The 24,653-nt window shown below is 52.7% G+C and overlaps 1 protein-coding gene across 1 annotated transcript; it reads left to right on the top strand.

Annotated features, from left to right (window-relative positions):
• The first annotated feature begins 5,038 nt into the window (after window positions 1–5,038).
• Window positions 5,039–24,653, top strand: SCD5 (stearoyl-CoA desaturase 5). The gene is made up of 5 exons (XM_083836018.1): window positions 5,039–5,741; window positions 15,955–16,085; window positions 19,495–19,700; window positions 22,281–22,513; window positions 22,971–24,653. The coding sequence occupies exons 1-5, from the start codon at window positions 5,054–5,056 to the stop codon at window positions 23,159–23,161; spliced, it is 1,449 nt and encodes a 482-aa protein (XP_083692144.1). The 5' UTR covers window positions 5,039–5,053; the 3' UTR covers window positions 23,162–24,653.

Below are 24,653 nucleotides of genomic sequence, written 5' to 3'. Positions count from 1 at the left end.
TAGGAAGAACAGTTGGAGGAAGGAATTGTCCAGTTTGGAAGAAAAAAAAATTAACAGGACTTGGCCTGTGCGAAGCTGCTTCTCATGAAAATACCTAGAGTCTGTGTCTGTGGAAATCAGATTTGGCAGTGAAGATCGCAAGAAATATTACAAATAATGCAATTCACAGACAATTTCTGTGACTTTAAGCTGATAATGAGTTATAGATTTGTCAGGGACAACAGTTCCGTTCCTCTCACAAAATTGAGCTTAATCTTATTTCCTTTCCAGTATTTGCTGACCTCATAAGCTCTTATAATTGGGGAACATAAAGCATTGAACTGGAGTCCCTTTGTTTCAGGAGTTTAAAAAGCCATAGGACTAATTTTCTTCTCATTAATCTAGGTTATAGGTTTCTTAGCACCGTTACAAGTAGTTTGTGTTCTGCTCTTGGCATTCAGAAGGGCTTGAAGGTACCCTGCTTAATTTATCCATGCACTTAATAAATCTGGCCCCAGCATGCGGCCAGAATAAATCCAATCCTGCAACTTTCTGGTGCAGGATCTTGGCTGCTGAGGGGACTGGTGCGCTGAGCTTCAGCATCAACAAGTGTCCCTCGGAGGAAACTGGCCAGAGGATTGCTGACCCCCACACCTCAGTTCAAGGTTTAAAAGAGCCAGGCTCCTCCCAGACCTCTTAGGCTGTCCTGTTTGGTTGATAGGTTAAACTGAGGAGCAAATTTTTAAAAAGAATAAATCCAAAGGGAGGTGGGAATAAAAAGACCTCAGTATGATGCAAAGCAGCTATGCTGGGCAGCGCTGATGCTTCTGTGATGAACTGTTCTGTAGGGAAAGGGAAGCAAAATGGGATCTGGGCAGCTTGGAAAGCTGCTGCCTGGAAATGGCCAGCGGAGAGGGAGGATGGGCTTGCTGGGGTGGGCACCGAAGGGACTGGTGGAGGTGCTGGGGCCTCGGGCTGCTCACACATGGTCTCTCCGAGTGCCTTCAGGAGCAAACTCGGACAAGAAGGAGCAAAGGTAAGCAGCGCTGGGGCAGGGCATGCAGACAGCGTACCATTTCTACAGGAGGCTGACTGCTTCATACACAAACAGCTGGTGGAGAGACTGATGGCACCAGTGGCAAAAGTGGGATGCACTCAGGTAGATAATGTGTGGTTGTGGGCTTAGAAACACACAGCACAAGCACTGCTGTAAATCGGAGGGTTATTGCTTGGGAATTGGAGCAGGAGGACCCGAGAGGACCGGCTGGGACCAGCGTGGTACGATGCGGCCTTGTAGAAGACAAGCTGTGGCTAACGGTATTGCACAAAACCTCTCGGACTTCCATCTGTGGGAAAGAGGATGCCAAGCGACAGAGGCTCAGCGAGGCACGCAGCTGTTGGGGACTGAGGAGTTGGTTTAAAGGGAAGAGGCTGAATAAACATTGCTTGTTCACCTGGTGAATGAGAAGCAGCAGAGCACAAGGTAACCTGAAAATGCAGAGGGCTACAAGCACAGAGGCTGACTGGAAGCCGGCGAGAAGTAAGAAGACTTAGAAGTAGTGGGAAGAAATGGGCTGTGAGCTGCCAGAAGTAAAGCTGGGCCGTCCTCTCAAGCTCATGGCTAGAAAGCTGCACTGCCCCTTACAACACAGGAGTGGATGCAAAAATCTGCTGCTTCTCTTCCGAGAGCAGCTGAGATGAACAGTAATTGTCCATCAGTTACGCTGCCGTCTGTTTTACCTTCAAGGAATGCCAAGCAATTTGCGACCCGTCTGATATCACAAATGCAAATGGCCAGCTTGGTTTACAGAAGGCAATGAAGCTCTGCCAATTTACACTGGTAGCAGAATTTGGCCCCAAATAGCCCAACTTTCATTTTACCAAGTGAGAATAGATTTATACTGTGGCATTAACACCGATCAGGCTACTTGTGGTTGCTGCGAGTAAAACTAAAAAGAGACAGAAGGAAAATCTAAGCATGTAATCTGCAGGGGTGTTTGTTGTCTGGCGGCCTCTGACAGCAGGCAGTACCTCACTGCCACAGGCATCGCCATCCCCACAAAACCCTAGGCAGGAGATTGTGCAGTAAGGGCAGCGTTAGTGGAGTTTTCTCCCACTGCCGAGGCCACCGGACTGGGATCTCAGGGGGGTGGTACAAGGGTACGTGCTGGCCCTGGGCAGAACACACAAGTAACGGAGCAAAACCCTTTTTCTGCCTGTAGACCTCTGTAATGGATTTATCTTGTTTTGGCTGGCAGGAGCCCAAGGTCAGCATTAGGCGTGAATGCTGGGGATTGTCTTTTAATCTCTGCAGCACTTGCAGCCCGTGCAGTGTTTACATCAGACTTGTTCTGTGTTGTGCCTTTCTGATCACATCGTTCCCCAACACACAGATTGGGAATGTGGATTTGCAGAAGGGAGCATATGCCAGGCTGCCTGGGCTACTGAGAGAGAAGGAAAGGGGGGCCCAGCTGCCGTAGCTGTTTCCCCCAGCACCCAGGAGGTGAGGGAGCACCTTTTCGAGGGCAGCTTGCCTGTGGCCAGGCCAAACAGGCTGCTGGGGCTGGCTGACTGCTCCTCCCTCCCCTGCAGGGGCTGCCGGGGCCGAGTTGAGTCGCTCAGCCTTGAATGAGAGCCGAGGGCACTTGGCAAGTACTCTGAGGAACCTACACCGATAGTAGGAAGAGTTTTGATGTGATGCAGGGAGGTGCAGCACTAAGCCCCTGGCCTTGCCTCGCTGCATGGCAGGTCAGGTGTTCCATGGGCTCTCTGGGGGTCCTGCAGGTCAGAGGTCTGTCCCCGCATGGGCAGGCAGGAGACAGGGACGTGTTTAACGCGAGCCCCACTCGGCAGAGGCGAACCTGATTACAATTCCCATGAGCTTCAGAGACGGAAGCGTGTCTCATTCCAAGCATTTCTCCAGGAGTGCCCCAGGACAGCAGCGACAGACGACTTTGCCCCTAGGTCTGCGACTGCCCTGTACTGTATGAAGGAGGCTTCTCAGGAACCTGCTGCCCTGTGGCACTGGAAGCATTTCAATATGTACATAGTGAACATATATTTCTCATCCCGCCGATGTCCTAGGCTTTGTTTCCTACTCTACCACTTAAGCCCTTAATTTGAAAAATGCTCTGTGGACACTGCTTAATTTTTCACAACAAGAGAGAAGGAAAAAAAAAATGAGGTCAATCTTGTCAATGTTTTAAATAGCAGAAATATGCTGGTAGCAGGCAGCAGTAGCATTAAAATGACACTCACGGTGTCCCCACAAATCATCTGCCAACTTTCATTGTTGCTGTCCTCTTTCTTCTTTCCAGGCGGAGAATTCTAGAAGAATGTTTAAAATATATCAGAAACAATCTGGGGCTTAATTATATGCTCTCTGCTGATTCAGTTGCCTCAGGAGGTGTAGTTAGTAATTAATTAGCACAGCATGCTCATGTGCTTCATACCAGTATCGCTCACCAGGGTCCGTGTCCCTAGCCTTCGCCCCACAGGAGCCCATGGCTCAGGAAGGCCACTTTCACTGGCTTTCTGTGGGGACCCACAGTGACTCCATCACCAGGACAGGCACCCACACGCTGCCACGGGGCCCAACACAACACACGGGGGTTTCTCTTGCTGGGGAGGCTGGAGGAGGATATGTGCACAGGGGCAGGAGGTGCCTGTGCTAACAGGCCAGCGTCTTGCTCAGGTCAGCAAGGCACCATTCAGCAGAAAGTCTGGCTGGGTTGCCAGCAAATGCAAGATGCCCAAAGGAGGGGAAAACTCTAACATGTCCCTCTGAACACCGGCCTCAGTTCTCATTTCCAGCGTGTGTGCAGCCACCACATGTTTTCCGCTAAGTGCAGCTGACAAAACCAGGCAATTCATATCACAAATTTCTGAATCACACTCAGGCTACTTTGTTTTGTTTTGTGTTTTGTATTTCCTTTGCTCTTTTGAGAATATGAACCCTGGGGCATTTACAAAGAAAATTCCATTTCATGTGTGTTGCTTTGCTTGCAGCTATTTGGTTTTCTTCTTTAGGCACTTCTGGCTCACAGAGATGACAGTCAGATTTGCAAAGTCTTTTCTTTGCATCTCCTGCTGTGAGCCACAGCTTAGCCTGGCAGTGCAGGTCTCTGTCTGCTCCACATGGCCCCTATGTCATGACCAAGGCAGCCTGGTAACTTTTTAAAAGCCAGGGGCTCCCAAATTGTACTGCTGCTCACAGTCACCACAGTGAGCAGGGGCTGACACCAAAGCTCTGCTGCTTGAGTGGTGATTTCTGGGATCAGGGGAGCAGTGACATGCTCCACTCACACATCACAAGTAGTTTCCTGGTGTGTTTGCCTCTTGCCAGGGTGGCAGGACTGTTTGTGGTTGTTAGTTGCTGGCCTTCAGGAGCCACTATTCACCTGTGCAAGTGTGGAAGACCGACATCCATCCTGAGCCCACGTAAGCTGGGTCAGGGCGAGTGCTTTCACCTGGGTTCTTAGAGCTGTGCTCCCTGCATGCTGTACTCCCTTGCTGCCTGGTAGCGCTCCCGTTGTGCTCGCCCTGAGTCTGACCTTCCTCCATTAAACACTGATGGCACTGTACCCGTCTGCATATGGCATGGGCAGGACAAGTGGTGCTGTTTACTCTTGGAAGCCTGAGGGTCTCCTGCTGCACCACAGCAGCCAGCACGTAGAGGTTCTTTCTGCTCCCAGCTGCCAAGAGATGGAAAAATCATTGAACGGCTCAGTCCTCCCTCCTGCCTGCCCCCAACCCGAGTCCTGAAAGGATGTCACATCTCCTCTCACCCTCACTACCCACAGCCTGATAAATGTCACCACCCTGCGGGCTTGTGCCCCCTCACAACGCCCTGCCCCTCAGCGCGGCCCCTCCTGGGGCTGTTAATAATACCAGTGGCCGTTGGGACCCCGAGGGGCAGGCGTTGGAGCCCTGGGGGGAGGGAGCCTGTTGGGACCCTCAGGGGCGGCCATTGGGACCGCCGTGAGGGGTGGCTGCTGGGACCCCGAGGGGCGGCTGTTGGCACCCTGAGGGGAGCCCGCTCGGACCACCCTGAGGGGCAGCCACTGGGCCCCTGATGGGCAGCTGTGGGAGCTCCATGTGGAGACCGTTGGGACCTTCAGGGGTGACCACTGAAGCCCTGAGGGAAGCCCATTGGGACCACCCTGAGGGGCAGCTCTTGGGACCCTCAGGGGCGGCCGTTGGAGCCCCGAGGGGAGACCGTTGGGACCCCCGAGGAGCAGCCGCCGGGAGCCTCAGGGGCACGCGCCGGGACCGCCCTGAGGGCAGCCCGCTGCACCCCCAGCGGCGGCCGCCGGGCTCTCTCCCCCTCAGCGCCGCGCCGGGCGGCGGCCATTGGCTGTCGCTATGCGGGGCCGGCTGCCGACTCCTCCCGCCGCCCGCCCGCCCACCCCCCGCCGCGCGGTGCGGGAGAGCCGCGGAGCAGGGGCAGCAGGAGCAGGGGCAGGAGAAGCAGGAGGAGGGGAGGAAGCAGCAGGAGGAGGAGGAGGAGGAGGAGGCGGCGGCGGCGAGGAGCGGAGCGGAGCGGAGCGGCCGCCCCGAGGCGCCCCCCGGCCGCGCTGCGCGGTCTCCGCCGCCGCCGCCGCCGCCCCCCCCGTGTCGCTGGGAGCGCGGCGGCGAGATGGCGGCGGGCGGCGGGCAGGCCATCGTGTGGCGCAACGTGGTGCTCATGGGGCTGCTGCACCTGGGCGCCGTCTACGCGCTCAGCCTGGTGCCGAGGGCGCAGCTCCTCACCCTGCTCTGGGGTGAGTCCGGCTGCCGGGGGCGGGGGGCGCCGGGGGCCGGGGGCTGCGCGAAGGGCCCCCCCCGGCCGCTTTTGTTCCGCCTTTGTCGGCCGAAAGCCGGCGCGGCTCGGCTGGGGGGGGGCGGCAGCGCCGGCCTCGGCGGAGGTGGGAGGCGTGAGGGGCCGGGGGAGTCGGCGCCGACCCGGGCGGAGGGGCTCTGCGAGCAGCGGGCGGCGGGAGGCGACCACCGGCAGAAGCCGACAGCCGCGGGGATCGGGGACGCGCTGCCTGCTTGAAGGATTCCCGATTTTTTTATTTTTTTATTTTTTTTTTTTCCCGTGGGTCCGGCTCCTGCCGTTCTGCGCTCCCCGCGGTGAAGCCCGAGGAACTGGCGGAGCGGGTCTGTTGCGCCCGGAGGTGAAGGCGGCCGTCAGTTACCAGCCGCGCACAAGTTTTCAGCCGGGGAACCGTTCGTGGGTCTGCGGAGGGGAGCTGCCTTCCGGAGTAGCCCCCCGCTTCACACCAGCCCCGAACCCTCAGGCGCACACACTCTGAGGAGGGTTTTAGGGCCATCGTGTCCCCCCCTGCCTTCCGTCCCCCTCCCCGTCACGGCTGGCCTTGGCTGTGGCAGGGGGACCGGCAGAGCCCGGCCAAGCTGCGTGGCTTGGGCGCGTCACCTGCACCCTGCTTTCAAACCTTTTTGGTCCCCCAGTGTGTGGCAGGTGGGCTTTCTCTTACCCTTGTGGCCTTTCTGAGAAAATGCGTTGAAATCTTCTCTGATTCTGCTCAGTCTTAATTATGAAGCTCCTAAAGGCAGGAGCCGAAGGGTTGAATGACCAGCTTCAGCCCTCCATCCTTCAAGGTATTTTTTTTTCTGGTTGACTTTGCAGAGATGCTAAATAATAAACAGATCTCGACGACTTTGCAACTTAATCCCTTTCTCTCTCCTGTTTCTCGATGCTGTTATTTTTAACAGCCACCCAACAGCAGACTGAAAAGTTTTTGCAGGAGCTGGCTGGGCAGTTTCACAGGGGCTCTTCAGCAGAGAGCAAGCATGCTGAGTCCAGCCATCCGGAGTGGTGGGCGAAGTAAAATACAGCACCTCCTGCAGAATATCTACAGCTAAAGTGTGTGGCATCGCGCTGGAGGCAGGGGTAGACAACAGCAGCGTTGTTGTTGCTCAGGTTAATGAACTTGGCCTCATTGGTGCGTGGCAGGATGCGGGCAGCAGTCGGTGGCTCACCAGCGCCTGCCTGGTTTCTTATTTATCCTCCTCAGGGACGTCTGTAGCTCAGGAAGCACTCGGCTGGGCTGGGCTGGGTGCTGCCTGCACAACGCAGGGCACGCTTTTCCCTTAGCGAACCCACTTGGTCATCCCTGATGCACCAGCACCGCTGTGCCACCTCAAAAACAGCTGTCCTAGCCAAAGTGCGTGCTCAGCAGGACCCATTTCCACTGGTAATTTATTGACACTCGTCCAGCCATACGTAACAGACAACGGAAAAAAAGCTGGCAAGAGAAGGCTTGGCTGGGTGTTTGCTCAGGATTATCTGTGCTCCTCTGTTCCCGTTGCTTCCTGCACAAGCACGTGGAGGCAGGCGTTACAGCTCATCGAACCCCACGCGCAGCTGGGGCTGCGGACGGGATCCCCACTAGCTCTGTGTAATACCGCCAGGCTGCCTGGAGAGCACTGGGAATTGGGTTGTTTCTCAAGGGATGCATGCTTACACCGCTTAAAATGCCAGCTTTTGGGTTTCCTGCTGCCTCCTTGGAACTAGTGCTGCACCTTGGATACGACCCCTGCTCTGCCAGCCCCTTCCTGTCCTTTGCTGCAGTTCCTGGGGCCCCCAGGGGTGTGTTCAGCCGTCGGTGTGGTTTCAGCAGCACTTGCTGGGCACTATCGCGTCTGTTTATGGACATGAACTTGTGCGGAGGGGTCCACAGCGCGTGTGGCAGGTCGCATCCCTTCCATAAGCCTGGAACGGGCCGTTAAGTGACCAGCCGGCGCTCCCCGCCAAATGCCCAGCCAGTGCCTGGGTTAGTTAAACAGCACAAAAAGTCCCTTTGACATCCTGCAACAGGGAAAGTTATGGCCTCGTGCCCACGCGGGAGGGGAGGTTTGCCACTGCTTTTCGTGCCGTTCAGGACATCCCATCACACGGGGGCTGAAAGGCAGTAGGCCCCGGGGGTCAGCGTGGTGCCTGCAGGGCTCTGCCATCATCGCCTCCTCCTCCTCAGCCCTGCTGGTAGGCGACCCGCGCCAGGAGGCACATGTTGCTGCTGTGCGCTGCAGATGCGAGTTTTATCGGTCTTGCAAGGTTCAGAAGCCGTGTGTGTTCTTGAGTGCCATCTGCTGGCTCGTCGGGTGTGAAACGGTTTTGGTCGGTAGCGCTCCTGTGCGCGGCGTGCTCACTGAGGGAGGCTCCCGATGCGCTAGGAGCTCCACACGGGTGGTTGTACATAGAAATGCTGGCTCCAGGGGAGCTGCACTCTGTACCTCCGAGACCTCTCTGGAAGCAGGACATGGAGGTGCCGCCTGCGTTTCAGGCGTGGATTGGAGGCGCTTGATTTAAACTTGTGCTGTCTCTCCTGCTGCCGCTCCGCCAGGAGCACCCTGGGGGTTCTGCGGTGGTTATACTCGGGCAATTTCTTGCAGGCAAGATTTTGGGTCAGCAAATGTGTAGTGACTGCTTTTCTCTTAAAATTCTGTGAGGAGGTATCCAAGGCTGCCTTGGTAGGAGGGATTTACTGGGTGAAACAACCTTTCCTCGCCTTCGTCTCAGCAGAGACCGCCCTGCTCCGAGGTGCGCTGCTGCAGGACATGTTCCTGCCGCTCAGATGTTTTCCCTTCCCCAACATGCGCTCCTCGCCTGCTCTGGCTGTTGCTGGAGGTGATTGCTTACAGTCTTACCTGTGAACTTCCCCAGATTCAGCTTTAAGTGCGTTTATTTGTTTCCTGTCTGGATCTCACCCCCTTGCACTGTTGATTCCTTTTTGTTTTCCTCTGCTTTTTGTGCTGCGTGTCACATACGCACCGTGAACGTGGTAAAGGACTGGAGAAAGCATCTTGTGCCTGTGTGCATGCTGCGTGGGCCCTCCGTCGTTTTGCTCTCAGCAGGAGCGTTTCAGGCACTCCAAACACGTTCTTGCAGCTGGGCAGAATATGCAGGGCAGCGAGCGATGGAGCTGCTCGTGGGCAGAGCCTGACGTGCCACCAGGCAGAGCGGCACCAGCCACGCAGACCGGCTTGTCTGGGCTTCCTGCGGTTGCTTTCATGGAGGGAGAAGCACTGCTCACTCCACTGGGCTCACCCAGCAGAACTTAGTATGCATCCTCATCGCTGCCGCTGCGCCTTCCCTCCCTGCAATTACGGTTGCACTTGTAATTAGCACTGATGTTGTAATTGAAGCCAAGCAATTTCTTGTCCTGCAGGGACTGTCAGAACAGTCTGAACAAGGCAGAAACCTGATGTGGGCTGCTGTGGCTGCCTGGCAGGGCTCTGAGCCCTCTCTTTGTGGAGGAGAACTGTGTTTTTCCAAGAGGAGGAGGGGCTGGCGGTAGGGCAGTGACTGTAAATGCAAAGGGCTGAGCTTGAGTTTTGGGACAGGCCATAGCAGGAGATGAACCGCTGAATCTTCCCAGCCTGCAGTTGCTTGGTCAGAAAGACTTCCAGAGTGCTGGAAATGGGAAACAGACACCTGCTGGATCACAGCGCCAACTGGAAATGGCAGCACGCCTTACGAAAACGCCAGAAACACCTTATTATTCTAGGGGATGGAGGGTGTATGAAGGGTTTTTGCATTTTATTGGATTTCGGTAGTGGCCAGCGCCATCAGGTTGTAACTTCTTTCCAGAGCTCACCGTGCTGTTGGTGTGGAAAATGCTCCCCTAGTCCTGAACTGAAGCACGTAGTCATGGTGGTGTCTGCAGGCCGTCAGCTCCCTGCTGCCGTCGGCCGTGCTGCTGCCATAAGCAGGCATCGCTGCCAGCTGCTCGCAGGAGCCGTGGAGTCCTTCGCCTTTGGTGCAGAGGGGGAGGCTGGCGTCCTCTGCCCCTGTTCCTCAGGGCAGAGCTGCACGCCCAAGGCCAGTCTCTGGAGCCCTCTGCTAATGGCTGGAGTACACACTTCCTTTCCTTCCATGTTTGAGGAACAAGAGAAAATCAATGCTAGCTCTTCGTCAGTGTTTCTAGAGTACTTGCAGGCCAGCGGAGCCCTTGCCAGCCTGCGGATTGAGGACAGCAGTGAGGTCACTGGGGGAGAAGTGAAATCTGCCGATGGTTTTGTGATGACGCGGGATCCAGCTGAGCCGAGAGAGGCCACACAGAAGCATCACAAATTTCAGAGAAATCAGAAATCAAAGCATCTCCCAGCCTTCTCTTTTGATCTAAAAATACATAGAAACTGTTCGGCGTCTTAAGGCAATCTTCAGTTGCTGGTGAGTTCAGGGAATCTGTGTGTGCTTCCTAGGGGAATTATAGCGTTCTCTGGAATACTTGCTGTCATCCGCACTTCCCACTGCTCTCTTGGCTTTATTTATGTCACTTTGGCCGCAGTTGTCAATGTGAACGTTTCTGCTATTCCAACCGGAATAAAGCCTTTTGTATACTCAGCCAAAAGCGCTGGCTCTGGGGAGCGTTCCTGAAAATGTGTACGCAGGCATGTGCATCCAGACGGAGGCAAACTGGGTGTCTTGGGCTGGCGATGGTGGGGCCAAGGGGGCGCGACAGACATCTTCTGGAGCTCCTCCACCCTGCCACTGCCAAACTCACCTGCTTCGCAGCTCCAAACTGCCTCCCCTCTTCCTTTTGATGCGTTTCATCTTCTCTTTTTCTCTCTTGGTTCGATTTAGAGCAGCTCAGAGAATGTGCAAATCTAATTTTAGATGAACCCGCTCCTGGCCTGAGATTTCACACGTTTGCTCTTCACACGAATGCGTGGCTCCCCTGAGAGCTGGCGTGCACTTCCCAGCAGGCGGCTCGGGGAATTGGTGCTTTTTAATTCTCGGCTGCTGGTTTGAGTCCAGCCCACGGTGCTTTTGATGCCAGCCTTTGACAGCTGGCAGGGCTCAGCGAACAGCCGATAGCCTTTTCGCTCTGTCTGTACGCGGAGACCCCGGGCCACGGCAACTTAACGCTTCTTGGCGGGGGCCGCGGTGGGAAGCTTTCCCCCCTTAGTAATTGCAGTCCCAGGTCAGGACACCAGCCTTCCTCAGAGGGTGACGTGGATTAAGTGCTGCGTTACTGCTCCTCGTGTCTCCCAGCTGCAGAGGCAGAGTTCTCCAGGGCTGTCTGGAGAACTGATCCTCAAACCCAGACCTGATAATACAGCGTGTTGGCCTGGCCCTGACAGCAGACACAGCATTTGAAACACAAATATCCCAAAGCTTAGCATCATCGAATGGTGGTGCAACAAAGTCTGGTGGTACCAGACTGCGTGAAGTGAGTTTACTGGTTGTGTTTGTGGACTGAGCCCTGGTGTTGAGGCAGGGGTGTTTTCGCCCCGCTATCTGTGTGAGCCGTTAAGTGGTGGCTCTGGGTGACTGCTGAAGTGGATGGCAGCGGGAGCTGGATAACCCCGGTGTGAGCTAGGAGCGTCCATGTACTTTCCCTCATTTGGGCAGTAGTCGTGCATTAGTCCAAAACCTGCCCGTGAACAACAGCAGACACCCACAAGTGAGGAACAGAAGGCGGATGGAGGATATGCAGATGTGATGTAATTTTTAGAAAGGGAAAAAATCCTAACCGTAAGGTACAGAACTGTTACATATTTATAGCCATCAGTCAGCTTTGCAGCGCTCACCCTGTGCTTGAGCAACTTGCTGTTTGTATTTCTCATGCAGTTCTCGTAGCCTGATGGAAGACCTTGACTTTTATGCAGTCGATTATTAAAATTCCCTTGCAAGCAATTTTCCTCTGGCTCAATAAGCTGAGGTAAATGTCAGCGTGTAAATTCGCAAATGTTGCGTGTCCACCCCTGTTAGTTTTAACCCTCACGTTGCAATTGACGCTAACAAGTCAGGCTGTGGCGCCCCTCCGCACACAGCTCTCCGGCCCCCGCAGCGGGCGGGATGAAAACGGCCCGCGCTGAGATGCAAACGTCTTGCCAGGCTTGCTCATGCAGGTTTCCCCAAGGCTTTCCCACAGAAGGAATATTTCCACCAAACGGCATCATGTCACAAGAGGGCTTTGTTGTGCAGCGGCACGGGGAGGCCGGGGCAGCGCTCAGCGGTCCGACGAGTGTTGCTGCCCCACGGGAGCCGTCGCCGAGCCTTGTCCTGCATGCTGCAGCCCATTTCTCTATCAACAGCAGCACCGCTGTGGACACGCTATTGATTTTTGTCTCCCAACTACTATTTTTATATCCGCTGCCGTGTCCCTCAGAGATGATTGCCATTTGCTCCGTGCAACTGGGTTATGTTTGACATTGGCGGCGTGTGGATGGTTGCTCTCTGATGCGGTGCCTCCTTGAAATCTGTGTCTGAGGAGGATGGCCAGCCATTTCACCCCTTTCAGCAGCCAGCGTTGTCTGTTCAGACGTGCAGAGTTCACCCAGTGCCCCTTGGATTTCTTGTTTAGGTTCATTTGCTGTTTCTTTTTTTCAGCCAGGTAAAGGTCCAAAGCCCTCAGTAATCCTCTGGATTCGCTACCCGTAGATACGTGTCCCATCTCCAGTGTGCTTTGGGAAAGAAAACAAGTTCAAATTGTGATGTTAAACACACAACAGACTTGGAATTCTCAGGGGGAGAGATTTGCTCCGATTTAAGCCACCACTTAGAGCAGAGGGTGGTTTTCTGATGCCTCTGGAGGTGCCACAAACTGTGGCAATATCCCCAGTCTTCCTAGAGGTTGGCCCCTCAGACGCACAGACTTTCAGAGGGGTTTGCTGCTTGATGTAACACGGGTTTTCTGGAAATCTGGCCACGGGAGTGATGAGCTGTTCTGAGAAAGCTGACCCAAATGCTGTACACTGCTGGTCTCCCATCCCATCCATTTTTAAACAATTTGCCTGGTGTAGTTTGCCGTGCTTCTCCCTGACGGTGAGATGATACCCCTGCGCCTGCTGTTCTGCATCCCATTGATGTCTCACTGCCCTATCGTGTGGCAAGCTCAGAATATTTCATGTGCTGGTGGTGATCATCCTTGCAGGTGTCTGCTTCCCCAAGCATCTCATCCTCACTGCAGATCCCTGTCTGTGCTTGTGGCCCCAGAGCTTCATCGCTTTGCTTTTTTCTATCCAGGCAGATTCTTTATTCGAGCCTTTTCTGCATGGATCCTTTTGTGTTTCTTAGCTCTCTCACTGCTGCTCCGAATTTAGCATCCTCTGCAGTTGTAATTAATATGCTGTTTGCCTTTGTTTCAGGTCATTAATAAGCATGTTGAATAAAAATCTTCTGCCTATTGATTCTGGCGCGTTCCCATAAATAGCATCTGTGCAGAGGCACCGCGTACTTGGAGCCTAGCAACCTGCCGGCTCCCTGTGCTCACAGTGCTTGAACCTCCGCTCCCTCTTCATCTCCTGTCCTCTCCTCGGCTTCTCTCCTTTGTCCCATCGTACGGCTCACTCACTGCTTGTTATCCTTCCCCTCTTCCGAAGCGTTGTGTGTCCACTGCGGCACACGAGCTCGCGGCTGGAAGCGCTCCTGCCGGACCTCCTGCATGATGGATGAGAAAGGCGATAATAAACCGCGCTGGCCACTCCTTGGCAGGGATTAGTGGCCAAGTGACATTCTCAGGCACCCTAATTCCTGCCAGAACCACAGCAATCTGGTCTCACTGTTCGGTGCGTTTGTCCAACAGGATTTGCGTCCACTCTGGTCACTGAACTCCTGAGGTGGGTTTTTTGTTATTTTTTTTCCTGGGGACGCTTCAGCCCTTGGGATTTATTTTAGGAAAGTTCCTGCTGTTGCGATTCCTCCCCTGCAAAGCCAAAGAAGAGGCATGCTGCGTGGGTACAAAGCCCAGCCATTCCAGCTTCCCTTTGTGCTACGGAAGGCCCAGCAAGCTATTCTTTTTGGCGATACCTCTGTCTCCGTTAACGGTAGGCTAGAAAATGGGATTCACAAGGAGGGTGCTCTTGAAATACCAAGTCCCCTGAAAAGAAGAGACAGGTGAAGACGGGATTTCAGTCCCTAGGACTAGCATGAGGTTAACAAGCGAAAAACCCACAGACAATATGTTCTTCTGATGATTCAGGACTATAGCCTTAATATTTCTGTGTTGCCTGGATGTCAGTATTCGGTGTGTCACAGATCTCTTCCCACAATTGCAGTCATCTGAGCAATTTGAAAGGCTCTATTTTGTGATGTTCCTGCCACATTGTTGCTTCACCAGCCCGACCCGGCTCAGTATCACATACAGAAAATGACAGGATGGGTTTCCGTGCATTGTGTAAGACAAGTCGGTGTCCTTGCCGTGACAGGGCACGTGTCAGGGCAGCGAGAGGAAACCGGAGCGCGAGGTAGTTGTGGTGTCCGCGTCATTACTGATCTGAGCATTGTCAAGCAAAAAGTGGAAATACCACGCAGGGAGCGTGTGTGTTTTTCAGTGCCTTTGGGTACCTCCCTTCGGGAAGCAGGCACGAGTCTGGATTTGGCAACAGACTTCAGCGCCACACTGGCCTGCACAGCTGAACCTTTTCTGGGAGTAGTGCGAACGCTGCAGCCTGCTGGGAAGGGAAAGACCTCCTCAGAGACGGAATCGAAAGCAGGTTTTAAGGGACATTTCATCTTTACTAGGATCCTTCCAACTCCTTTTGTGTGTTGAGTTTGTGAGAAAGGCTCCGGTGTGCTGTGCGGGAGATGAACCCTGGACATGTACATAACGTGAGGCAGTCTGGGTAAAGCTGTTTCTAAGGATCCACCAGCAGTAAGGTCCGTTTACTTCTTTAGTCTGCAGGGGTGACAATCAGCATCAAATACGGGTGCCATTTTTTCTACCAAGTGCCTTCTGACTGTATTTTGTCTTCCAACACTGTAAGTACAAGCAGTATGAGTTGGGATTGGATAGAGGGACACAGTAGGCACCCACCTATGCGTGGAGATTTTAATTTTCATTTTGCACAGATAGCTGTTGTACATTAAGTACTGGAAAAAGCTGACCGAAGATTCCTTTCTTTCCACTGTCCGCCTGTCAGGGTTGCCTGCTGTTGTGCAGATCGACACAAGTAACCCCCCCCCTTTCACAGACAGGGTTTCCCCTTTTTGTTCCAGGAACTCTACCTAGGTGTTTGAATTAGACACGTTTCGGTTAAAGCAGCACATGTGTTTCAGGTGGCAGGCTGCCCTGGGCAAACAGCATGTCACCTTACACCATGCAAACTCATTTCAGGTCACAGTGTGAGAAATCAATGCTTCTTTTGGAAGGAGACGTAAGAGTCTACTGTCATGGCAGCTGGGCAGCCTAACTGGGAGTCGCTGAAGTGGTCCAGTTCATTTGTGATTTGTATAAATACTTCAAGGTGAGCTTGGCCAGCTGGAGCTGTGGGACAGGAAGGGGAGATGCAGCGCTGCTGCCTTCATCGTTGGTGGCGGCATTATTTTCAGCACGGGGCGCGCTGCAGCATGCATGTGCCATGGCAGTGTCGAGCCCACAGCCGGTGTGGTACAGAAGGAACAGAGCTGCTTCCTTGCTGCGTTGGCCGTCTGAAAAAATGCTCCACACAAGTTTCCTTGGCCAACTTGGTGGTTACGGAAAGGCAGTTCCAGAAGCTGAGGGAGGCTGTGAATGCGGGTCTTCCTGCTGTGTTCATGTGACCGACTGGAGCTCCTGATGATGGGAAAAGTTTTTATTGTGGAAACTCTGACATGGCTTGCAATTGTGGGGGCGGGAGGTGATGCTCCTCAGTTAGCTGGCAGATGGGACTTGAGCAAAGACCTGTCTGGAGGAGGCTGGCAGTGTCCCCTTCGGAGAGCTGTCGCTGCTCTTCTGAGACGAGCGAAGAACCCTCGCTCCCCTGTACTTGGCGAAGGCACACTGTGTGTAAATGCACCACGGCATGGTGCTTCCGTGCTGCCAAACTCCGCTGAGCATCACACCAGAGAAGCGGGAAGGGGTGGGAGGGGAAATGCCGCATCCCGGGGCTGCTGGGGAGAGCTGGGCTGAGATCCTCCCCTCATCTCCTGAGCGTCCCTGCAGGCGTGGACAAGCAGGGGCAAGGAGCAGCTTTACAGCAAAGAACGCAGTACTAAGGACAGCTGGCCCCTGGCACACCTTTCCTTTTCTTTTTGTCTTTCAGCCTATTTCTGTTTCCTGGTGACAGCCCTGGGTGTGACGGCCGGTGCGCATCGCTTGTGGAGCCACCGTTCCTACAAAGCCAAGCTGCCCCTGCGGATCTTTCTGGCTGCAGCTAACTCCATGGCTTTCCAGGTGGGATAGTGGTTGCCTGTCCTGATTCTTGGCCTCCTGGCAGCTTTACCTCCTGTGCAGAGATCCCTTCAGCTTAGAGACATCAAAAGCAATACATATGTATGTATCAGCAAAAAGACGTTTGCTGATGACGCACGGTGTTGGCTTAGGGGATGCAGAGCCCCTCGCACTGCACACACAATACTTAACAGACAGTCCAGGAGCAACAGTTATTGAAGGACCAAGTTGAATGTGCCCAGATCAGGGTCTCAGCAGCTTCTCTTACCCAGGCCAGGCCCCTTGCTTTAGAGGACTATGTAGAAACTTGTGTAAGGGACGACCTCATGCAAATACGTCTGCATAATGAGGTCTCTTTGTCCAGCCAGGCAGTTGGAGCTTTTCACGTGCCCAGAAAGGAGAGCGGGCATCCTTTCACACAGTCTTAATTTATCTCTGTTTGATGCCGCTTTTTTTGGCAGTAGAATTTAAATACATTTGCAAAGAAGTGTGTTACTAGCTTTGTACTTCCTGATAGGCAATATCAGACTTCAAAATCTTTTTGTAACGTTCAGCTGGTGGTAGGAGGTAGCCCAGAACCAGGATTTCCATGGTGTGAATGTAGTTGTTCCTTTGGCTGTTCAAAACAGATCTATGCATCTGTGTTAGCGTTACACTATCTAGCTCAGCTGCCGTAACCTGTTGTGGCACTGCATACCACGTTTTTACCTTTTTCCCTCCAATATGTTTGGGTGATTTCATGTACCTCAACAGAGGATGAAGGGAGTCCCTTTACCCGCTTCCGTACTGCTCATTTATCATCTTTGATTTATCTTCTTCCTAAGGTGCAGGGTATTAATCCCATTGGTCCCTTTACACCTTACAAAGAGCACAACGCTTTTGTTTGAATATGGGGATATGTCCCATTTGACTCGCACCCCCCGTTTATTCTGAGCCGTATTCCAGCCACTTTGTGCTGCTCTGTTCCTTGCAGAGCTTTACAAACCCTTTGCTCAGTGTGCTAAACAAGTGTCTGGAGTTTTGAAGAACCCCCTGGTACTGTACTCCTGTTTTACAGCAGATCTTATCTTTCATGAGTAATTCCAATGAATGTGCCAAGCTGGATTGCAGTGAGCCTGAACGCTGCAGCGGCATTGCCTTCTGCTCCCCTGGATTTGGCTCTTGGCTCTGTTGGCCTCCTCATCGCTTTTGGCTGAGGACATGGTACGGTTCCGAGGCAGTAAGTACTTCAAGGTGGCTTCAAGCTACCTTTGTGCCCTTCAGAAGGAAAGTGGAAGGCCGAGTCACCTGTTCTCAGTCTGAAGTAGTCTGAAGCCCGTTCTAGCTACCGTGACACCAATTGCCTGCCCAAGCCTGCTGGCACAACCACAAACAGGCAGCGAGCCAGTTTTCCGGTCCGTCTCCCTCCTGTAGGCTTTGGGAGGAAGTGGTAGCATTGGAGCAGCCCTGGAGGCTGCCTTCTCGAAGGGCAGGGGCAGCATCTCAGCTGGGACGTGGTGGTTTCTCCCCAGCTAAGTGTCGTTGCACCGTCCCTCCTGGCTGTCCCTGTGAAACAAGAGAGCACCTGTCCACAGCTGCAGGGGCTGTTTGCGATTTCATGTGAACGCATCGACTTTGTGATGCAGCCCAAGTGTGTCATCACGTTTGGGTCTGCAGATTTATTAAGGGGCCTGCTAACGAAACCTCATGCCCGTGTCACTGTCACAGCATGATGCTGTCGTGCTGCTTCGGAGGGGGTTTCACTCCTGCGTTTACCTGAAACTTCATCGAGAGCGACACCTTCCTGAAAAATGGTTGCTATTAATGTGCTCGCAGTTACATGCGTGGCGCTCCAGTTGTTTGTGTATTTATTGCCAACGGTTCTGGCCTCTGGCCTTTATTTGCTCTTAGCCTTTGTGGTTTTAATTACATGTGATTCGGTTGTTTCACAGCTTCCTTGCGCTTTCATCTGGGGAATCACATTTTTGCCAGCCCTGCAGGTGTTTGCTGTGGTGTGAGAAGCCAAGTTAATTTCTCACAGTATCATTGCTTTGACCTGGTTACCTGCTGTGCCACAAATAATTTTATCAAGTGCTCTTACAACAAGCTGATCGATAATCTCATTGGAAATATCATTTCTGGTTAAGAAAGAGGACCTTTCCCAGGTGTGTGCTTCTCACATAAGCCTAGTTGGTTTTAAATGCCTTGATCTTAGCATCTCCTAGTGCTCTGGATACCCCCCCGATGTATACATCTGCCACTTGAAGCAATGCAGTGGCTTTCATTCCCTTTCATTTCTCTGCAGGGGAAAAAATAAAATGGCAGCAAGGTGAAGATCTTCCCTTGCTCTCACTGAGGAGCTTGGTGGCTTCCTTCAGTTTGCTTTGCTCAGCTCAATTCGCTTTCTTGGGCAGTGGGTTTTTGTTCCTCACCTGGCTCTTGTGGTCTCTTGCAGACAGCGCCTTTGCAATGCTGCCATCGAACTCTGGTGCGTTTGAGCCGGGCTAGTCAGTTGTTATTTTCAGTTGTTCCTGGAGTTGTTCAGCAGCTCGGGTGGCCTTGGTGCTTTCTCTCAATGTTGGCAGCTGAGAGAATGAGCAGTGATTTCCATTATGCTTTCAGCACAGGGCTTGGGTCTCACAAAATACAAACGTGCAGAGCTGTCGTTAGCCTGGGTTTGCTGTGTCCTGCAGTGCGTCCTCTGCCTCCATGGCTGCCGCTCTGCGGTTCTTTGCAGACACCGCAGAGGGTTTCCTCAGTTCTGGGTGTGAAGCTGCTGTGGTTGGTGGTTGTGGGTGCTACTGCTGTTCCAATCCAAAGCCTTCTTTCTTTGGGTATCACTGTTTGGGTCCCTCCCTGCCTGTGCAAAGGTGGAGAAAACACAGGAAAGGGCACTCCACTAAGCATTCTGTGGTTGAGGTTCACAGTGTTGTAGATCCAGGTATTAAATAGCTTTTTTTTTCTTTGTTTGATGCAACTGAATTCACAGATGAGTGTATGGCCAGAGTTTTCCAAGTGTTGCGCACGCTTACGATTCCCTGTGGTAGCAGCTGAGCACCACTGCAAAAGCATCCGGCTCAGCCCAATAGGCAGTGCGTCCTGCAGAGCAAACTGGGAGGCTGAAATCCCTTCAGCTGAATAATTTCAGAAAGCCTCTCTCCAAATCTGATCTGGATCCGATGCTGATCTGGTGTTGTGGGTCTGAGGCTTTTATTCTGGCCTAGCTCTAAATGCAAGACTTGGCTTCCCAAAAAGTAGGCACGTTTCCTTTGACGTCTCAGCCTCGTACTCTCGCACACACCCCTGCAGACAGAGCAGTCATTTAAATGGAAGTTTTACTGTGAGAGACTCATCCCTCCAAACTGGTTGCTGTTCCCGTGCATGCAAGGAGCTGGGGCCTCTCTCCTCTCACCCCGCTGTGCTCTCTCTGCAGAACGACATCTACGAGTGGAGCCGAGACCACCGCGTGCACCACAAGTACTCGGAGACGGACGCAGACCCGCACAATGCCCGCCGTGGCTTCTTCTTCTCCCACATCGGCTGGCTGTTTGTGCGCAAGCACCGGGACGTCATCGAGAAGGGGAGAAAACTGGATTTCACTGACCTGTTGGACGACCCCGTTGTCAGGTTCCAAAGAAAGTGAGTGGGAGCGCATGGCCATCGTGTGGCACAGGGTGGAGGGGTCCTGACCGCCTCATGGTGGCTTCTTCCTTGTTGTTGCCTGTCCTCTTTCTCCCCCGGGAGATCACTGCCACCCTGATGGCAGGCAGCAGGGCTGCAGTTGTGGCTGTGCGCCTCCTGCTTGCGGCCTGTCTTGGCCAGCTGCGCTGCGCAAGCAGCGTGCCCTGTCCTCATCCTTTTCCAGAAAGCCAAGGCTGGCTGTGAAAACAGCCACAGCAGAGGCTGCTGGGCTCTTGGCCTTCTCCTTTGATCAGTGGAGTAAAGGCTGTAGTCGCTACCTGCTGTAATGCAGAAGTGCACCTCTCGTTCTGCAAAGCCATCTGTGGCCAGCGCAGACCGAGTGCTTCCTCTCACAGGACTGTCATCCTGCACAGCATTAGTTATTGCCCCTGAGAATTAGCGCAGACCAGGTTCAGCTTGCTACATGCTCTGTGAGAGGTGGGAATTGAGCAGCACGCTATGTTCTCTGTGTGAGTAACTGCATAGTAGGTGGAAATGGAAGATGCTCCCTGACAGCAAGCGTTTGGTACAGGTGCTCTGCAGACCACATTCGCCTATTTGTGAGCATTTTCTGGGTGAGGGAAGCAGCTGGCCGAGTCCTGAAATCTGTCTCGCCTTTGCATTAGAGTAAGCTGTGCACAGAATGTTCCCTGCATTCGAGTTGCTGCAGGAGGGAGGAATTCACTGCCCTCTGTGTTGTCATTTGTTGGCTCTGTCAGCAGTAGGTGTTTGCAAAGGCTCCCTTGCGGTTTGCTGCAGCACCTCTTGGCTGTGTTGTTACCTTTACCAAGACAACAGCAGCCCACGAGAAGCAGGCTCTGCTGCCTTGGTTGTGCTGCAAACGTTGCGTAGCGATGGTGGAAGTTTTGTGCAGGGAAGTTGTGTTTCAGCAAATGCCAGGGCTTGGGATTTGAATGTAGGGCTTCCTTTCCCTTAGAAGAAAAATTCAGGTTCCTCCTTTTATGAGGCCGAAGTGGTCTTTTTGACAGCACAGAAAAAACAGCGGGTGGTCTGTTGGCAGCTGCAGGCTCTTAGGTGTGCCCGGGTGCCGGGTTTGCAGCCAGCGCTGAACTTCCCCAGGACTTCAGGTGCTGGTCTTGAGGTTTTTGCTCCGGGACTGGGCCTCAGCTGTTGAGCCCCAGCGTTACCTGCTGCTTCAGGGTTTGTGGCTCTCTTTGCATTTTGAATTGTAAACTGGTGTCATTGCAACAGCAGAGTGTTGAAAATTTCCCTGCTGCTGTGTGGCTCCTTCCCCTGCAGTACCCAGTTCATCCTCTGGAAGCCCAGGCAAGAGTTGGCAGCGTTCATGCTGGCAGAGCTGGGGCACACTCCATTGCATGCACAGTCTCTCTTTTTTTATCCCCATCAAAGCCTTCCATTTAGTCCTCCCAGCTGCGGGCAGCAGTCCATGAAGGCACATACATTCCTCGCTGAGAGCCCTGACAGCCGCACAAAGGCAGAGACTAAAAAGCAGCCCTGGTCCCTGCCACATCAACTGCTTTTGGCGGAAGAGGTGACTTTTCTGATGCCGAGCCAGTGGCACACTGGCCTGGCTGCCGACGAGGAACTCGGCTTTGTGTTCCTCCTTGACAAAGGCTGTTGCAGCTGCGAACTGCCGAGGCGTCTGCCTTCCGAGGCTGGGGAGAGCGGGGTGGCAGGGTGGCAGGACAGCCTCTCGGAAGTGAAAAGCCGAGTGCTGGCTTGCTAATAGCAGGTTGCTTCCAGTAAGCGTTTCTGGGTATTGCTTGGAAACATCCACAGTGTGAACGATGCTGAAAGGTAACAATAGGGACCACTAGCAATTTTTTTCCCTAATGCTGCTTCTGACACATTAACATAGTTTCTCTTGTAAAACAACAAACAAAAAACAAACATCTCAAGCTCCAAAGAACTGGATACAGCTACGGTCTACTGAGACATCATTTCAGTTAGACATGCAAGAATGTTCTTGTGGGTCGAGCTTTTTCCTCTGTTTTTGGAGTGGGTCCTGAACTAGCAGCAGTTCTTTTTCTGCCATCTTTCCATAGCATCCTAATAGTCATAGCTGTTCCTTACCTGGCACTTCTCCCTTACACATCTCCTGGCGCTTTTCAGTGCGGGTGAGTACTCGTGTCACTGCTTTAGAGAGGACAAGAATGGCAGCAGCTGTCCCTCCTAGCTCTTGGTAGTTGCCTGTGGTGCTGAGCACTAGCAAGGCTTGGCACGAGAAGGATGCCTGCCCTCAGTAGATACCAGTCAGTAGATGTGGATGTCTTGGGTTCAGACTGTTCCGGCCTGGCCAGGATTACCACAGCAGATAAATGCTCTGAAGACACTGGCGCCTTGCTTGGAGCAGTCCCATTCAAAGCAGTCTCTCCAGGGCTCCTTGGCTCTGTTCAAGTTCTTCTGCAAAACAGCCAGGAGTGCGGAGCTCAGAGAGGTTATGGGGCTGGCCCACGTTATGCCAGGGGTTTCTGTCGGACCTGTGCCTCCTGATATCCCCTCGTTCCCCTGCTGTCGTCCCCACCAAGGTAATGGTGTCCTTTTGTTTCCCCGCAGGTATTACAAGAGCTCAGTCGTGCTGATGTGCTTTGTGATCCCCACCTTTGTGCCGTGGTACCTGTGGGGAGAGAGTCTGTGGAACGCCTACTTCCTTGCCTCCATCCTCCGGTACACCATCTCCCTCAATGTCACCTGGCTGGTCAACAGCGCCGCGCACATGTACGGCAACCGCCCGTACGACAAGTACATCAACCCCAGGCAGAACACCTTTGTCACTCTGGGAGCCATTGGTAGGTGCTGTAGCCCCCCACAGAGATCTGCAAACTCAGAGCAAACTCTCGTCCTGCTGCAGCCTGGTTGGGGTTTGTGGGCACCTGCAGCTGGCCACTGCTTTGAGCCAGGGCTTGGAGGAGGCTGCACATCCTCAAGGAAGTCTTCCCCTGTTCTGCCGAAGAATGCTCTGCTTCTTGTTCGGTTGTCAGTATCCCTTCTTGAAGCAGTTCTCCTTTTCATCTCCGAGTGTTTGGGATGGGAAATGCCCCTTCCTGCCAGGGAGGGAAAGTCAAAAGCTCTAAAATGGGGGCGGTCAGGGGTCTTTCCCATAGATCTCCCATAGCCAGGGATGCAGCATAACCTGCACGGGGTCAGGACTTTGAAAACGGGGCTTGGGATGTCCCACCCCAGCACGGTCCTGAATTCATCAGCGTGCCGGCCACACAGTCTTGTAACTCCCTCTCTGTTTCCCAGGTGAGGGTTTCCACAACTACCACCACACCTTCCCCTTCGACTACTCCGCCAGCGAGCTGGGCCTGAAGTTCAACCCCACCACCTGGTTCATTGACTTCATGTTTTGGTTGGGGTTGGTCACCGACCGGAAGCAGGCTCCGAAGGAGATGATCCAGGCGCGCAAGGAAAGGACTGGAGATGGCAGTGCTTGAAGAGCAGCGCTTCTCCCTGCGGCAGCGCTGGTGTGCGCGTGTGGGCACCCCCTGCTTGCACGCGCCGGTTGGAGTTCTTTTCCTCTGGTTTAAAATTAGTTTTTTCAGTTGAGCCGAATTTATTCCACAGGTTCGGCCGCAGCTTTTTTGTCTTTATTAGTTGTTTTATGTCCAAACTTCAGACTATTAAGTGTAAAAATGTTCTATATTATTTAATATTAGAGTTAAAACAGGAGAGAGATTTGATTTTAGTCACTGTAGTTCATGTCTGAAATACATTGCAATTTGCTCGTTCATGGTAAATGTGGCAGGTTGGAGGGACTAACTACCTTTTTAAAGTGCAGTGAGGGGAGAATTTGTTTCTACTCTTAATCAAATATTCTTTTGAGACACGATTCTTGGAGAGGCCGGGGCAGGGCCCAATGTGCCATGTCAGCTACAAACTGACGGCAAGGACCAGTAACAGCACCATGGAAAACAGGATGTCCAAGGCGAGTAATCGGCCGAAGATCAGTTTGACGTTAGTTTGAAAATCTGCTTTCTTCTTTTTGTTAGCCCTGTTAGCCAGACCAACGCGCTGCTGTCTTTGCTAAATACAAAAACCATTTATTGCTGAGCAGGCTTTTGTGTTGAAGATTAGTCTCTATACAGGCCAAAATACAAACTGATGCTATGTTGAGATGATTCCTTTGTTGTCGCATATACATTGTAATTTGTAACGGTACAGAGCTCAACAATGTCTTAAGCCAAATAAAGCTTTGGTTTTGATGTTCGGAGACCTGAGTTATATTCTAATCAGTCATGGCCATTGATGCATGCATATTTTAGCTCCTTTTGCACAAGAGGCCTCTTAATTTCTTTCTCTGCCTTTGACTAGCAGGTCTTTGAAAACCGACCTTGATCGAAGTCAGTCTCTACTAATGTTTCAGCTGCATGCAACATCCATTGGTTTCTGAGCAAAATATAAAGACAGTTATGTAGCTTCTGAATTTAACATTTAACAGTTGCCTTGATTAAAAAGGAAAAAAAAGAAAAAAAAAAAGAAAAAAAAAAGCATGTGGAATGGGACATAGAGCCCTTTGTGTTAGATGTTAGCCAGTGCAGGAGAGAGGCTTTGTACTCTCAGCACTGGAGCACTTTCGAAGATAGAGGGCATGATTTTCATTTATAAAGCAGGTCACCGCCTTGTCCCTCGCAGAGGGAGTGCTCACTTTGGGGCCACTCGGCCGCATGCCCCGGGCAAGGCAGTGATCTCGAGCTAAGTGAGACTCGGGCCCAGATATTTTCAGGAAAGATGTAGAATTAAAAAACAAAGCCACGCAATTTAAAATCAATTCTTTTTTTCTTGTTTCTTGTTTTCCAAATGATGCCATATAATATTAAAGAGTTGTCTTTATTCTGTATTTCATCCAGCAGGTGTTTTAACAGTGTTACTTTGCCATTAATGTTGTGTAAACTCTTGAGTGATTTACAATAAACAGTTATGATTAGA

Source organism: Anser anser, assembly GCF_964211835.1.
Source record: "Anser anser genome assembly, chromosome: 4".
NCBI classification, from domain to species: Eukaryota; Metazoa; Chordata; class Aves; order Anseriformes; family Anatidae; genus Anser; species Anser anser.
This window is presented reverse-complemented; position numbering and strand designations above follow the sequence as displayed.